Source organism: Quercus lobata, chromosome 4 (assembly GCF_001633185.2).
Source record: "Quercus lobata isolate SW786 chromosome 4, ValleyOak3.0 Primary Assembly, whole genome shotgun sequence".
Classification (NCBI taxonomy): domain Eukaryota; kingdom Viridiplantae; phylum Streptophyta; class Magnoliopsida; order Fagales; family Fagaceae; genus Quercus; species Quercus lobata.
In genome coordinates, this window is record NC_044907.1 from 55,163,469 (window position 1) to 55,179,930 (window position 16,462).

General features: G+C 36.9%; 1 protein-coding gene across 1 annotated transcript; it reads right to left on the bottom strand.

The window, feature by feature from the left end:
- Nucleotides 1–817: 817 nt before the first annotated feature.
- Nucleotides 818–15,425, bottom strand: LOC115983339 (C-terminal binding protein AN-like). Its single transcript, XM_031105984.1, has 9 exons — nucleotides 14,410–15,425; nucleotides 9,859–10,079; nucleotides 6,797–7,403; nucleotides 5,698–5,866; nucleotides 5,473–5,603; nucleotides 3,746–4,546; nucleotides 3,547–3,594; nucleotides 3,197–3,310; nucleotides 818–1,198 (listed from the first exon to the last, which is right to left on the bottom strand). The coding sequence occupies exons 1-9, from the start codon at nucleotides 15,115–15,117 to the stop codon at nucleotides 1,124–1,126; spliced, it is 2,874 nt and encodes a 957-aa protein (XP_030961844.1). The 5' UTR covers nucleotides 15,118–15,425; the 3' UTR covers nucleotides 818–1,123.
- Between the last annotated feature and the right edge of the window lie 1,037 nt (nucleotides 15,426–16,462).

A 16,462-nucleotide genomic window follows, 5' to 3' on the forward strand; every position in this document is an offset into this window, starting at 1 on the left:
TGTGAGGGGTGAAGAAAAGTAGTAAATCACAGCTTGCCACATAGAATAGTTGTAAAAATGAACTTGGTGGAATAGATTGTGAGATAACCCAGAACAAAAATTTACTTGAAACAAGTTAAATAAATCAGTTTACACGACACATTGCCTGATCCTAAAGGATGGCCAGTGGGAATGGGACCATAACTAGTTGAACTGTAGGCTATGTACAGTGTATCTTTAATTTCTTGGTGCCGAGGGACCATTCAGTTTGCTAATTTATGGGCCACAGTTCATGTCTCATGCTCAGATAAATGCACTAGATTGCCTTCTCAATCCTCTACGTTATGTTTCTTTTCTACTAAAGCAACATATAATTTATTACTACTATAATTATATTCTTTCTTTTTTATGTTCCTATAAAATAGGGGTAAGAATATAATTTGCTCTCAATGAGGGAAATGAAACAATCCACATAAAACAAATGAGAAAATGGAAAAGAATCAATTCTTTTTATCTCAGCCAAACAAAGGAATGACTGGTTTCACTTTTTATTCGTTTCCTCTCAGAATGCCCCAATGCAAATGAGATGTCATTTTGATTTGATCTAACATTGGTGAAAGGATGGGGGAATTCCTGAATCCAGTGTGCTTGAAGCTTAAGCTCATAGAAAGAAAGAAAGAAAGCAATACTAGACTGCTTTTTTTTTTTTGTCCACTAAATTAAAGCATTATAGAGGAATAAGCTTTTTATATGAATCATGTCATGGAAAGAGCACTTCTACAAGTATCTAGGAAAGAATTGAGAGGTTTTTAGTTGCAACATCACAAGTCTAATGATATAAGTGAATAAAAGAAGACATTCCCACAGAATAACTCTCATATGTTCAAACGGAATATCTCTTGTATGTTACAAAGTACATTCATTTCATACGAGGCCGAATAACCCAGAAAACAGAAGGCAATACAAGGCTCATAACATCTCAAAAATAAAAAAGAAGAGAGGGAGAACCAAAAAAAAAAAAAAAAAAAAAAAAAAAAAAAAAAAAAAAAAAGAAAAGGAAAGAATGATTTACAACTTTAAAACTGTAATAAACTAATACAAACCTCATGGGCAGGAAAAAGTTAGCATTCTTAATTCTCAGAATTTAATCAAGCCAGCGAGTAACCCCATCATCTTCCCCTATAGCTGCTAAAACTTCAATGCGCACATCCAAAACAGCCTACAGTTTGCAAAAATAAAAACACTTTCATACAAGTAACACGCAAAAAGGAAAAATTGGATGAGCTTAAGAGCAGCTCGTTATAGCAATGTTAAAAACTGACTCAAGCATACAGATATATATTTTTTCTTTTTTGAGAAAGAAGCATACAGATATACATGTATCAGAAAGACTAAAGAATGACAGATAACATCAATAGATATTATGCATTCTTTGAATTTGAACAGCACTCAATCACAACAGATCAGACTGCCTGCAAATTATAGCAATCAAGTCTTAAACAAGATCGCAAACTTTTGCCAAGGAGCTCCTCCATGAGGAAGGATGGAGGGTAAGGTTATGAATTAAAACCCAATGGGCGGGTGTGAAACATACCAAAGGTTGGTTGGGGGTGGGGTGAATTTTAAGACCCCTCCTATCCAAATAATGCCGTAATCTAAGAATGTGGACCCAACAAGAACCCTGGTTTGTGACAAGCCCGGAAACGTTAAAATTTAAGAATCCCTACATATCTGGGTTTTTTTTTTTTTTTTTTTTTTTTTGGTGTTTTTAAAAGGATAGTATTGAAACCTGTGATGATTTAAGAAATTAATTAGTTTTTAATGTAAAGATGGACCTACAAAAACCCCGGCATGTCTGTGTTGGACATGCCAGGACAAGACTACATGCATGTCTAACGAAGAAAATAGTTTTATTTATTAAATTTTTTTTTTCAGACTCAATCAAGCAACCTAGAGACATTATCTCATGACACAGTGAACAATAAAATTTTAAGAGGTAAATAATGGATTTTGATTACGTGCACAATGCACATTGCTAATGACCCCTCAAATCATATATGCTCTCTCTCTATATCCCTCTCACTCAACCATTTGACACTCTCCCTGCTTAGCTTAGCTGCAGCTCAAAGCTCTTTGGAAGTTTTCTCTCTCTCGGCCCAGTACTACTGGTTCAAAACTCATCTATGTTTTGGCCCCAAGTGAGGGGACAATACTAGATTTGAATTAGTAACCTCTGTTTCATGAGATATGGTAGTCCAAGCCAATTGTTCTACCCCTTGAGGTTAACAAAGAAACGTTTCTTATAATAAAAAAAATCCATTGCTATTAATGACTACTGAAAATTTGACTGCTACCAATAATTTTTTTATTTATTATTGTTCTCAGTTTTGATGTAGGTGGTAGTTTATTTGTACTCTAAGAATCATGTTATGGGTATGAATATACTTCTTTGTTTTCAATGATTGCTTTTAAATTACTTTTATATATGTTTTTAAACATTTTGATGGCTTCTAAAACCTAAAATAAGCATAAAAATATGCCCACAAATATATAGCCAATATTAGTTTATTGGGAAAATTACAATTTACCTCCATGTGATTTGACCTTGTCACAATTTTGTTCATAAACTTTTAATTGCTACATTTAACCCCCTAAGGTTTGAATTCAAATGAAATCATTAGTAGTCCTTTAAATGGAACCCTAATGATTTTAATTTAGTCCAAACCTTAAGAGGTCATAATATAGAAATTCAAAAAACTTGTGGGACTAAAGTGAGATTAGACCAAACCATAATGGGGTAATCGTTGGTCCATAAAATTCAAAATCTGTTAATTTGGACAGAGCCCAAACAGTTTCATTTTAATCCAAACCTTAGGGGGTCAAATGTAACAATTGAAAGATTGTGAACTAAATTATTATATAGCCAAACCACAATGGGGTAAATTGTAAGTTACCCTAATTGATTGTTATGTATCCCATTGTGTTTAAATGTTTCAAGAACTGCCGTGTCATATCATTTCCATGCTTCTTAGGTTGTAACGCCTCATTATCACGGATTCACATGGAAAAGTTATTCTTTTAATTATTTAAAAAAATAAAAAAGGGTCCAATCCAATGTTGGAGGACAGAAATAACAGTAGCTTTTGCGTGTGTCAAGAAGTAGCAGCCAAACTAGTTGACAGCATATGCAATTATATGGAGCAACAACTGAACTTACCGAGTGATTTCTACAGTTCACCAGCCGACATTCCTCCAAAGGACCTTCCAACATCCAAGTCTCCCAAACATCAAAGCTGTGACTAGCAAAAACAAATTCCATTCTTCTATTGATCTGCCATGTCAAAATAGAAACATAAGTAGAATTTGATAGTGGAAGTGCATTTAAATTGTCAGGAAGGCAGTATAGTATATGTTTTCAGATACACAGATCCCACTGACAGCTAAGAGGTTCATTTTGGAATTTGAATCCATGATGCATTAAAAATTAAATATTAACAAGCAAGGCTTTTAAATGCTCCAATAACAATTCCAGGACCACATGCTCCACCTAGAAGAGTTTCATAATACCTGCAATAATTTTCCACCAGCAGCAAATGATCGCAAACCAATTGTATCCTGAAGAAGCGGCATTCATATAATGATATATCAGCTAATCAGGATTGCAGTTAATATATCTAATTTAATCTACCTATCATTAACTGAGAATAGGCAGGAACTTAGTCCCAGCATAAAGAGTTAAGTTCCAGTTAAGTTCCAGTTAACAAACCTTGTTTCTGAAAACAACAAGGAACTGTGCTGCAGGATCTCTTTTTGTTACATTTGACATGGTATCTAGGAACCAGCCACCACCTTTAACTCTTTGCCTTGAAAGATGGAGAATAGGACGATCTCTAGCATATAAAGCTACAACATACCCATCTTTCAACAAACCATCAGACTTTCCACTAAGTTTCTTGCTTGACCTTAAAAGCTGGTCAGAAGTTGATTCTTGCATTGATTCTATAGTTGTTTTCCTACTTCTTGAGTCTTCAGGGGAAGCAAACCGTGAACTGGAACTTAATGCTTGATCTGTGCCACTCATAGCAGTATCATCTTCTCTAAGCAGGGTACTTTCCTTTTCTATTGCTGAGGGTTCATCTGATTTTTGCTGGGATTTTTGACGTGTATGCCTCTTCTTGGCCTTCTTACCTGATCTGCTGCGCCTTCCTTCAGATCGAGTAACAGTACTTTGTGACAAACCTGAAACCTGGTGCTGGCTAGGAGACTCTTTAGATTTATCACCACCTTTTTTTTGGGAGCTTTCTGGACTTGCAAGAACATCATCTATCAATCGCTCACCAACTGAACCCTGCAGAGCACTTTCTTTGTCTTGCTTATCAGATTGTTCATTTTCATCACCTATGTCACTTTCCAATTCTTCCTCATCAGAGATGGCATTCTTTGGAACAACCCCATCAAAGAAGAATGTCTGCAAGATAGACATTGCTTTCTCCCTTATCTCCATCCATACTTCTTCACTATAGTCAGCACTTCGTGGAAGAATCAATACATTGGGCATCTCTTTTATCTGAGGCAAGGCATGAAAAGATACATTAGCTACTATATTCTTAGTGGCTCTATGTGCAGCCATATGCAATAATGTCTACAGCTGTACAGCATATGAAAAACTTCAATAAGAAAATTTAGCAGATTTCCTCCCATTTCTTCTTTCTGCATTTGTGTATTACTAAAATAATCTACACCCAACCTGAAGCAGGTAACCCTATTCGCATTATCAATTCTTTATTACAAATATTTTTCTCGGATGAAAAATCTCATATCGTTTAGGAGTAAGTTTAATGTTTGAAAACCTTGACTTTGCAACAGCACCACCTAGCACTGCATGGTTTCTTAGTTGGGATTAAAGGGACACTTATCAGCTCAAAGACAGTTTCATGGTTTGCTAAAGAAGTATATGCAGATATAGAGATCAAGACAATTGCACTTCAACAGAGAAGCATTGAATGAACTAATGAAGACATGGGTGATTCAAGACTAGGGCCAGTCAAGGGTATAAGCTTCAGCAAGTGATGAAATAGCCAAAAAAAAGTCGTGTGCACAGAGGATGCTATATTTAAATAAAGCCTCACAAAATTAGCAGACCATAGGAGATAGAGCATACAGCATGCAACATTTTAGTCTATTACGTTATGCCATTCCTCAAACCCTCTCTATTTCTATTAGGCTGGATAGTAATAGCATTTTACTCGTCTCCCTGCAAAGAGCATGAACATCCCCTATATCAGGCAAGAGATGAAGCAGCACACCTTACTCTCTCTATTGCACATGCACTCATGGAATGTGGGACTGGACTGGACACTATAGGCATTTTAGTTATTCTCAGCATAATGATAACCCAGGAGACAAGCTGAGATTGTCAGGCAACCATGCACATGAGTGTGTGTGGGAGTGCATGCCTCTGTATAAATTCACATCCGCACACTAGTTACATACCCAGGCTTCCATCCATTGAGGCCCTTCAGCGCCATCCAGAGCACAGCCAGCTAAGGTGCCATCAATCAAAAGCTGCTTCACTGCACAATCATCCAACAGCTGACTACTACCCGTATTCACAAGAAATGCCCCTGTGCATTAAAACAAAATCCACATTTTTTTTAATAAAAAGAAGATGACAAAAGTGAATCACAAAGCTTTTTATAAAGAAGGATCCCTTAATACCAGGCTTTATATGCTGCAAGGTTTCTGCATTAATAATCTGAATTGTTTCGTTTGTTAGAGCACAGTGAAGTGAAATAAGGTCACTTGCAGCAAGTAAATCATTAAGAGTATCCATTCTGCGGGCAGCAGAAGGAAAATTTTTGGAAGACCCGCTTAATTTTCCTTTTCCCTGAGAAAATATTAAGGAAAATGTTTCAGAACAAATCCAATTCATTTAACAAAGTAGACAAGGACAAATTTCAACAATGAACCATGAACACAAAGTGATACAAACAAGTCACTTTATTTTAGAAAAGTCAAAACTTCGATACAGTTCTTTAGGTGCTATACATTAGGTTCCCCAAACTAAATTCAAACATGCAACTCTAGAAGCTATATCTATACACAAGGAAACACATTGCCCAATAAGCCACATGGTTGTGCTGCATAGCTTGAGATACAACACCTAAAGAACTATAACTAAGTTTTTCCATAGAACTCAACAGTCAGTAGAGTAAATCATTCTTTAGTTTTCTTTGCCATTTAAACTCAACCAATTATAACCCAACATTGTTCTATCAAAAATTTGTACCTCCTCAACATCTAAAATAAGCACATTTTTAGCAACCAAAAATACATCGATTTGAACTCGAAAAAAACAAAAGCTTATCTGATTCTTACTTCATAAAAAATACAATATAAAGCACATTTCAAGCTGCAAAGATAAATTTGATACGAACAAAATGTACTCATTTCTATCAGATTCACAGTGCATTCACGCATTCCTATCATTACTCAAATCCTACTCACAAAAAATATAAACAATTCACATTTATACAGTAAAAAAAAAAAAGTCAACTCGGAAAAAAATGCCTTAAACATAAAAGATAAACAAATTTTGAGCTGCAAATAAATTCGATTCAAGCAAAATGTACTCACTAATATCAAAGCGAAGCACATTTTTTCACCCACACATCACCTCAGTACTCAATTGCTAATCATGAAATCCAAAAAAAAAGCAACAATGTGCTCAAATCCAACTCTCACAAAAATCATAGACAAATCACAGTAAAAAAGAGGAGTGAATAATAGGAAATTTGAAAAAAAAAAAAAAAAAAACCTCGTGAACATCAAAATAGAGCACGCTGATCTTGAAGGCTAAGCTTCTCGTAGCCAAAGACCTAGCCGAAGCAGATCTACCAATAATCCCCAAAACCAAGCCACGGCACCGTCGCATTCCTCTACAAAGCGGCTGAACGGACCCGAGCCAACCCGCGGCGGAGAGAGCATGCCGCGAGAGCAGATGAGTCCTTCTCAACAACCCAAGGAAGAGAGCCATAACCGTATCGGCGATCTCCTCCGCTCTCGAGGCATCCACGTGGAGGAGGCGGAGACCGAGGTCGGCGGCGAGGGTGGAGTCGACGGAGCGGTCAGCGGAGCCAAGGCAAAGGATGAGTTGGTAAGGGCGGAGGCGGCGCTGAGCGGCGCGTGGGAGGTAGGCGAGGGAGTGTAGGACGACGGCGGCGGCGGACTCGATTTTGCCATCGGATAAGCGGCTGAGAGGGACGTGTTCGACGGCGGCGACGCCGGACAAGCAGTCTTGTTCTAGAGCGCAGTCTTCGATGCAGTTTAGGGTTACTACTAAGGGGAGAGGTGTAGGGGAGTTACGGTGTGGCATTGTTGTAGAGGATCTTTGGTTTTGGTTTTGGTTTTGGTTTTGATTGCTGCTGCTGCTGCTGCTCAACATTCTTCTTCTTCTTCTTCTTCTACTTTGTTTGTTTTGGTTTAGGGGTTTAGGATTGTGAATTTTGGGGATTTAATGAGGGTAAGAGTGTAAAAGGACATTTTGTTTTTCCGGTGAGGGGTCGTTTTTTTGGTTGCTCTCTCTCTGTCTGTCTCTTCTGTGGTCTTGGAGTCACAGTGGAGAGAGGTTCAAATTCTTCAGTGTGTGTGTGTGTGTGTGTCCCCTGCTTCGTAAGTGAGAGAGTGTGAGAGAGATCGTAGCCAGCCTAGTCGTCTTTCATTTCACCTTTTTGCTTGGCTTGGAGTGGTTTAATTAACTCCATCCATTTATATGCTAAATAAAAAATATCGCTTTCATGAGTTTTGCTTTTGCTACAACTTTTGGACATTTTATTTGAATTACATCACTTTTGTACATGAGACCATCACTGATTTTCGGTGAAACAATCCAATTACCACTTTATGCTATGCATGCACAAAATTTGTGGTCAGCACTTGGGAGCGTTCAAATTCTAAGCCACTAGCACTGTGTAAAGTGTCTGTGGATACCCACACCCAACCTCCCAAAATATTTCTAGCTAACGACAACAAATGATAGAGGGATCTAGCCTAAAATTGCATGGTTTCAATGTCAAAATATAATTATAATAATTAATAATAGAATGGTTTCGTTATCTACTACTTGGATGTCTCACCAAGTGTTTTGAAATTTACAAAACAAGACCAATCAAAAAGAGAAACTGTATAGAGCTGTTAGGTTAGTACTAAGGACATCATAGAATGACTTTTATCATATGGGGGAAGCAATAGCATGCTGTATGCCGTATTTTCATTATTAGTTCAATTCAAGTCTTGCTAAAACAATACGTTCCATTTTCAAGTATTGCTAAAACATTACGCAATTAGCATGTTGTTGAGATGTAACTATCCTCTAATATAATTGCAATGTTGATTACCAAACCAATAATAGGTTATCTTGGACGTTCCTTTGTGTCTGCTTGTGGTTCAAACCTCAACTTTTCCCTTTTTTTTTTTTTTTTTTTTTTTTTGTTAAGATAAAAATTTTATTCTAACTTAATTTAAGTGTATAAGTGTGTGAAACTTCCTCCTAAAAACTTAATCTTCAGTCCTTGCTCCCACACCCTCAACCTTTCCCCTTACTTACCTTAAAAAAAAAATTAAAAAAAAAAAAAAAAAAGTATCAATCATAGCTAATTATGGCATGAGAAGGAGAAGGCATCCAGTCTGGCAAGTGGCGAGGGTAATTCAATAGGTTGACTGATCCCATCAAGAATAATAGTTAACAATCCTTCGCCTAGGCTCTTGGCTAATGATGTGGAAATGTAATGGGGCCAGCATTGGCCCTGATTTGAATTGAGGTGCCATCAATAAGATGAATCCCTGGCGCATGAGATGAGAGTGCTAGAATTATAAATAACCATGGTCAACCACTTGGGACAACACTGGCCCTTGGAAGCCTTTCAAAAGATAAAAAAGACCCATATATATTTGCCTTCACATTCATCCGAAAGCATTGAATGAGAAAGCAAAAGCGGTTTTGAAATTTGAATAGGATTTTCCAGCAAACTGTTTCCCTTCAAAGGGTACAGCAATTTTCAAAAACCACGTTTCCAGGCTATGAATGGCCTACCTACAAGAACATAGCAATTAGATCATTATCAAAGATCCCAACCAGCCAGATATGCGTTTGCTCAGTACAGTAACTAAATTGCTAAAACCCATATAAACATTTTACTTATTTCAAAACATAACCTGCTAATTACAACTAATGAATGGAATAGAATGGTAAGAACCATCAAAGTTTTTTATTACAAACAAAGAGAACAATCTAACATTTCCTACAAAAAAAAATAATCATAACTTTAGACTTCCCAGAAATACGTAAAACAACCCAAAATTTCTACATGACACGAGCATATAGATACATCTTCATAGAAACAAAGTCATACTTCACAGGCTTATGCTGACAGCTGAACAAGTCTTTCTTTATTTTTTACTTTTGTTGGCATATTTATCAAAACTGTTGTATGTTCCCGTCTCTGAAGGCTGTATTTTACCACAGTACTGGTCAAAGGGACTGAAGCATCAGACATTACATCCACCTTCATGTTTCATCTGAGACAACAAATTCATGGCACCGAACGCAGCCATAGATGTAATAAGTGAGATTAGCGTCTCTCAGTGCTTTATGTAAACAGAAAAACTACTCAACAAAGAGCCTATACAGATTCCTTCTCAACTACAAAAAAGCTCATGCTTAACACTTAACAGGTTGATGCTACTAATTAATGTCTCTTGCTTCCTCACCCACAATCTTGAAATCCTTGAAGATTTCGTTTAAAATCTCAAAAGGATACCTCCCTTTTATTAAAACCAGAATAACAAATTTCCATTTGAAATGATCCGGATCAGAGAAACCTCCTCCTAAAATTACTAGTTGTGGCTTGATATGAACGCATGAGAAGTCCGACACCAATCCCAATGCCAAGACACATCCCAAGACCAATCCCAACGCCAACTCGAACACCAGCATTAAACCACGAGAGTTGGCCATCCTCACCAGGGTACATTTCTTCAGAGTAAAAGCCATGATTAATCTTCCCATTGGGCTCATAATCATCAACTTCTGATTCTGTGAACTGCAAAAGCCCCAGAGAGGATCATAGATCAGTTAATATAAAAGAGAGTATTTTTTTCCCTGGTACAAAAGCTTAGAGAAGATTCAATTATTTCTTTCCCTTAACTGGTAACAAAAATTGGAATGTTCTCTAAAAATAGGATGTTTCATGATCAATTTTTCAAGAGAAGTTCCTAAAACAGGTTCCACATTGTACTTTTTGTGAATCTAAAAACAAAAGCCATTATCAGAAAACAGAAATGAAGCAGATCACATCAATGCAATATAAGTTTAACATTTTCCTTCCCCAAAAAAAAAAAGGCAAAGGCTCTAGATATGAATGGGCTTAAAATGCACTATATTACATTGAATTTGCAAAATTTTCATTGCCCGGTTAAGCTCTTGAAAGTTAGATAGCTGCATTGTATTTGTTAAAAATGAATTTCTGTGAACAGAGAGGTAGGTGAGATAATCACAAAAGAAATAATCATTGGCTTCCAAAACCAGATAGAGCAAACAGGGAAATTGGATGATTCTTTACACTTTGTAGTTTGTACACAGAACAGAATGAACTCAGAGGTTCATGATTGAGTAACATACATGTAGCTGACCATGAGTGGCTAGATTTAGAACCAACAGCTAGGTCAACATCCCCAACCCCCCACCCACAACCACACCCCCACACAAAAAGAAGAAAAGAAATTCTAGACACTACACAGTAACAATCTGTCACATTAATATTTTCACATAAACACTAATATCAATTTTATTTTTTTCATGCTAAAAGACTATAGTTGCTAGAAAATGACCTTTGATCACTCATTTGCTCATATTTTTAACCATAACAAATTTCTGAGTGAGACTTGTTTCATTCGAAAGTAGATATATAGGGCTTCAAAATGGACACATATTTGACCCAATTTCGATTAAAATGCGTGAGATATGACTGTATGAAGTTAGGGAAATTGGGTTGTCTACATGTCGTAGGATGCATATGTGCTCCCTAAATTGGTGCTTAAAAAACCATACTTTCAACTTTGCATATTTAAACCCAATAAGATTTCAAACTCTTTGTAGGGGCATGTCCGATCATCGAAGAGGCTCTAGAACACTTAGGAACACCCCTCCCCCCACCCCCCAAAAAAAAGCCCTAGGTTGGCCAATAACTAGTTAACCACCCACCTATACCTCAATCCAAGCATTGGCAGTAACCTTAAAACAACATTATTTTTTTCATTAATTCTCTTTACACCAATACTCTAAGCAAGAGATATTAGTCTTTTAAACCCTCTCTCTGGGAGTCCATTCCAATGTTTTGAACTCCATTATGTTCTGAGTTCCGACTGAAATATTCTGATATTGTACATGAACTGATGCAATAAACCCCCACATTCCATTTTGGTCAAAATTTCGACTAGTAGCAACTTGCACCGGTCATTCTAGCAAAATTCCAGCATTTTGAGCGAAAAATGCATTTTGGACCAAAATTTTTCTTATGGCTTTCTTATATATATATTTTAACAAAGAAGCCAACTTTTATGAGATTTTATGAACTTTTTACATTTGTTTGATTATGTTATGAACTTTTATAGTTTTTCTAAATGATATCTTTTATAAATTTATGTGGGTTAATTAGATGGCATGACTTATAAGTATGGACTTATTTTTCCTTGGAAGAGTACCTGGTGTGTAAAGGCGCCTAAAAGGGTGTCTTTCTTTTTATGGACAACAGACCATTGATAATCTTGTTAAGAGAGGTTTGCCCCTAGTTAATTGGTATAGCTTGTGTTGTTGTGATGGGGAAATTGTGGACCATCGTTTGCTCCACTATAAGTTTGCTCATGCTTGATGGAGTGAAGTTTTTCTGATGTTTGGTATCCAGAGGGTGATGCTGAAGATGGTTGCTTCTCATCTTTTTGCATGGAGGAATTGGTTGGAGAAACACCTTTCAACTATTAGGAATATGGTTCCAGCTTGTCTAATGTTGTTAATTTGGCAGGAATGCAATATCCATACCCTTGAAGATAATGAGACCTTTAAATCTCTTAAAATCTCTAGTTTTTGGTACTTTTTTCAGTTGGCTTGTATCTTGAGTTGTATGCAATGTGTTTCCATTTCTGACTTTCTATAATTTGTAGTTTTACTTCTTGAGTTATATGTATTTTCTTCAAGTATAAAGTGTTCACCATAGTGAAAACGATGTTCTTTTTTTTCAATAAAACTTCTATATATGTTGGCAATCTCAAAATAGTACACTGGTACCTAAATATTCCATTTTATTAGCCAATCCAAAACGGAATTCAAAAGTTTGATCCATTCTATACATAATTTGTTTTCAATCTTGCTCTAAAACCTTTCAAAGGTCTTTCTTCTTTTGAATTGTGATCATTATGTTTTAAAGAGAAGTTCTCAAAATCCCTTTCAATTTCAATTGGTGTTGTAGGTGCTAAGGGGCCAATAAGATCAAGAATCAACCAATCTACAAGTAGCCAAGAGCCTTGTAGCTAAACCCACACCTTGTGGTGTTTCCAACAGAAACGTCCAAGACTCAAATCCCCTCTTCCCAAATATCAATTTATCAACAAAACAATAATAATAATAATAATACAAAAGCAAGTAGATCCCATCTCATGATCTTTTCTTTTTCTTAGTTGGATTAAAGTTTTCATTCTTTTCCTTTCACTTATTTTCATATTCTGTTTTGTTTTAATTTTAGTATGTCATGATTTTTTATTTGCGTAATTGGTGAGATAATGATTTTCTAGTATGTGTTGATTCAACTATGAGTTTAGTGGGTTTAGATTAAGATTTTAGAAAGACAATGTAAACCCCTGCTTCACATGTAAATAAGCACCCTTAGATATACACAACTTGAATCATGATCAATTTACGATTTTCTTGCTATTGATTGAATTCTTGATTAGTAATTCCCCATGTGCATTTACTATTGTGATTACTGATTAGCCAATTTTGAGCCCTAACCCTTTCACCTGCAACTCTAAATCCTGTATCTACAAATCCTCCTAAACACCTCAAGCGCACATAGAAAATTTACCCAATTTATTCTACCTGATATATATAGACTATAATCTATATAAAACCAAAGTCTTTTGACTTTTCATTGAACTTCTGATATTGTGCTTATTTTTTAGGCCTGACAATTTTATACTTTCATTTTATATATATATATATATATATATATTTGTTATTCTATATTCACACCCTCCATTAGAATCTTACCTCATCATATTTTCTTTAAAGAATAGAATATATAGTTTCATAACACAATTATAATAAATGGCTATTAACAACTACCATAATTATCAAATTTCATATTTAGACAAAATCGTTGAATTGTAGAATACATATTTTCATATACAAACACAATCATAATAAATGACAATTAATAAATTCCATAATTATACTAATAAAAAACAACTGTCATAATGATCAAATTTCATATTTAAACAAATTTTAAGGAGAGGGAAAATTATATTTTGCTAAACTTTCTTGTGCATTGAACAGGTTACTAACTAGTCACATATTAAAAGCATAGTTCAAAGTAGGTGACAAGATCAGCTTCGCACAAGATCATACATTGCCACTTTGTTACAACATTTCCTATCTAAAATCACCAATGCCCTATGAAAACCCAAGTCTAGTTTCTCATTACATAAAACACCTCGAACTTAAAATAAAGCTTTCGATGTATTATTGGCATATAAAAACTACCCATATTGCCAACAACATAACGCAAGGAGCCCTGTAGCTCAACTAGTTGGCACCTCCCGATGTTTCCATCCAAGGTTCAAATCTCCTCTTCCCATTATAACTATCGAATTATCAAAAAGTATTGCCAACACCATAACATTTCTACAAAAAATATCAGTCGTCCCAATATTTCTTTCCACCCACATCACCAATAAACCAAATTATCCTACTACTTCACACTGTAACTCAACTTCTCACACTGCCATCATAACTTGCAACACTTTCCCAATTAATCAAAAATATTTTACAATGTAATGCATTAATAGACTAAAACCATACTTCAAAGTAGATAACAAAACCAGCTTTTACACACAATCATACGTTTGCAACAAAATCTTCATTCTAACCCGATGAAAATATAGAGTTTCCAATACATCACTGGCCAGAAAACAAAACATGTTTCTATCAACTAACATTACTCCAATGGAAATGATCAATCAAATTCACACAAAATTTATTCTTCTACTTCCATCACCAATGTACCAAATTACCAAACCATTTCACAATGTGACTTAATTTTTAACCAAAAAAAACCCATAGAAATCAATAAAATGAATGAAACAATATGTCAATATCAATACCTGAACTTTCCGGTGGCGAACCAATCCATTACCATTCCTCTGCTCCTTTCCGATTTCCTCGTCCTCCGGAATCGCGTCGAGGACGGCGTGCCTCAACACCTTCCGCCGCGGGCTAATCTGAATCGTCTTCGTCAAGATCACAGGCACTCCCGAGCAGCAGCCGGCGATATAGACCTCGAAGGAGGGCGCCGAAACCCCGAGCTTCGGCTGGAAAAACGCCGAAGAGCCCGAACCGATCGACGCAGCCATATAACAGTCCATGGTCCAGCCGGTTTTCGCGTCATTGTCGGAGCTGACGCTCCCGTTAAGCCAATTGGCTACCACCGGCTCCAAAGACCCGCAGAGAACCAACTCCTGGTTCTCGTAGACCTCGAATTCGACACCGCCGGTGACGCGGACGGTATCGGTGCTGACGTAGGTGACCTCGGACGACTCCTTATCGAGGCGGTCGCGGCGGAGGGTCAGAGAGGCCGATTCGGAGGCCGGAATGCGCGAATTGTTGATCTCAAGCGATACGCCGATCTCGCGGCGGAGGTGGCGGAGCGTGAGGTGGTCGGGGACGCTGTCGATCACGCACGGCGCGATCCGAACGTAGAAGAGCCGGATTTCGAACCACGACGAGTGGTTAGGACTCCGAGGCGAATGTCCGTTTGAGAAACCGTACTGTTTGGATGTCGCCATTGACGATTCCTTCTCTGAATTTTCCATTTTTGAGGCTTTTGATTTGGGTTGCGAAATTGGGAGAAATGAAAGGAAAGGAAAGGGAAAAAGAATTCACATGGTGAGAATTTGGGGAAATCTTTCTTTCTTTCTTTGTTTCTCAGGGTTTTGGAAATGAAATTGTGATGGATGGGATGGGATGGGATGGGATGGGTTTTGGAATTTTGTGTTGTGCAAGGGAGGAAGGGAGGGAGAGTGACGTTGGCCCTTCTTGCCCTTGGCTTTGTTGGTTGGGATAATTGCTGAAACAAAGAGGACACAGTCAACAACCACTGGAAATGTGGGGGAATCTTCAAGACACGCGTCATCTTAGGCATTTTGAGAGGGACTTAACGACACCCTTTTTTTAACGCCGTTATCTTTCTGTTTCTGTTTGGGCTTGCTACTACTAGTAGTGGTCTTTTTGTGTTAAGGAAAATGGGCACATGATAAATAGTTTTGGGCTACTTCTTGGTGTTACCATGCCAACCTCAGTCCGCTCAGACTTGTTATTCCGTGTAAGAGCAACTGCATCGGTAGTTGCATAAATTAGTAAAAAAGAAAAAAAAGAAAAAGAAGTATATTTAAAATTGCTATAATAATTGTGCATGTATGCATAGTTATTGTAGCTATGTATATCAATAATTTATTATTTTTTTCTCTCACCTTCCAAGTTCTCCTTTTCTTTCCCATCGGCCATAGCAACCCAGCAAAGAAGAAGAAGATGACAAACATCCAACCACCAACTCAGCACCACCCAACCATCACCACTGCAACCCAACTCAAATCAAGCCAAACAAAAATCAAGCTAAACGCACCGAAAAACCCAACTCATAATCAACCCAAATCCGAAGAAAAACTCATCCCAAACCCAAACCAAAATCAATAAAAACTAAATCCAACCCAACGGAAAACCCATATGAAAAATCCAACAAAAACCCACGTGAAAAACCCACAAAAAATCAGTTGGATCTGCCGTAGCCAAGTTGTTGCCGCTCTGCCACCGGTTTGCCTTGCTACCGTCGCTAGATCTTTTGCATGTGTGAATTCTGGGTTTGAGATATGAGTGAGGAAGAGAGTTTAGGGAGAAATAGAGGTAGAGAAGAATTGAGAGAGAGACACACACACAATTGGGACTTGGGATGGAAAAAAAATTAATGAAAGAGATATTTATTAATAAAATAATAATAATAAATATTATTTAAATAAATTAATAGATATTGTGATGTGGGTGTTTTGTAAAAGTGGTCTTATAAAATAGAAAAAGTAGGTTATTGGTGTAAAATAGACGAGAAAATTTAGTCGGACTGATGCGATTGCTTTAAAAAGTAAAAACCCTAACTCAGACTTCCAT

Excerpts from the sequence above, each read along its gene's own strand:
- LOC115983339 (XM_031105984.1), bottom strand. The coding sequence starts at position 15,117 with ATGGAAAATTCAGAGAAGGAATCGTCAATGGCGACATCCAAACAGTAC. Across the intron at positions 5,867-6,796 it reads TCTATTTTGATGTTCACGAG|GGAAAAGGAAAATTAAGCGG; the intron begins GTTTTTTTTTTT and ends ATATTTTCTCAG. Across the intron at positions 5,604-5,697 it reads CTTGCAGCATATAAAGCCTG|GGGCATTTCTTGTGAATACG; the intron begins GTATTAAGGGAT and ends TTTAATGCACAG.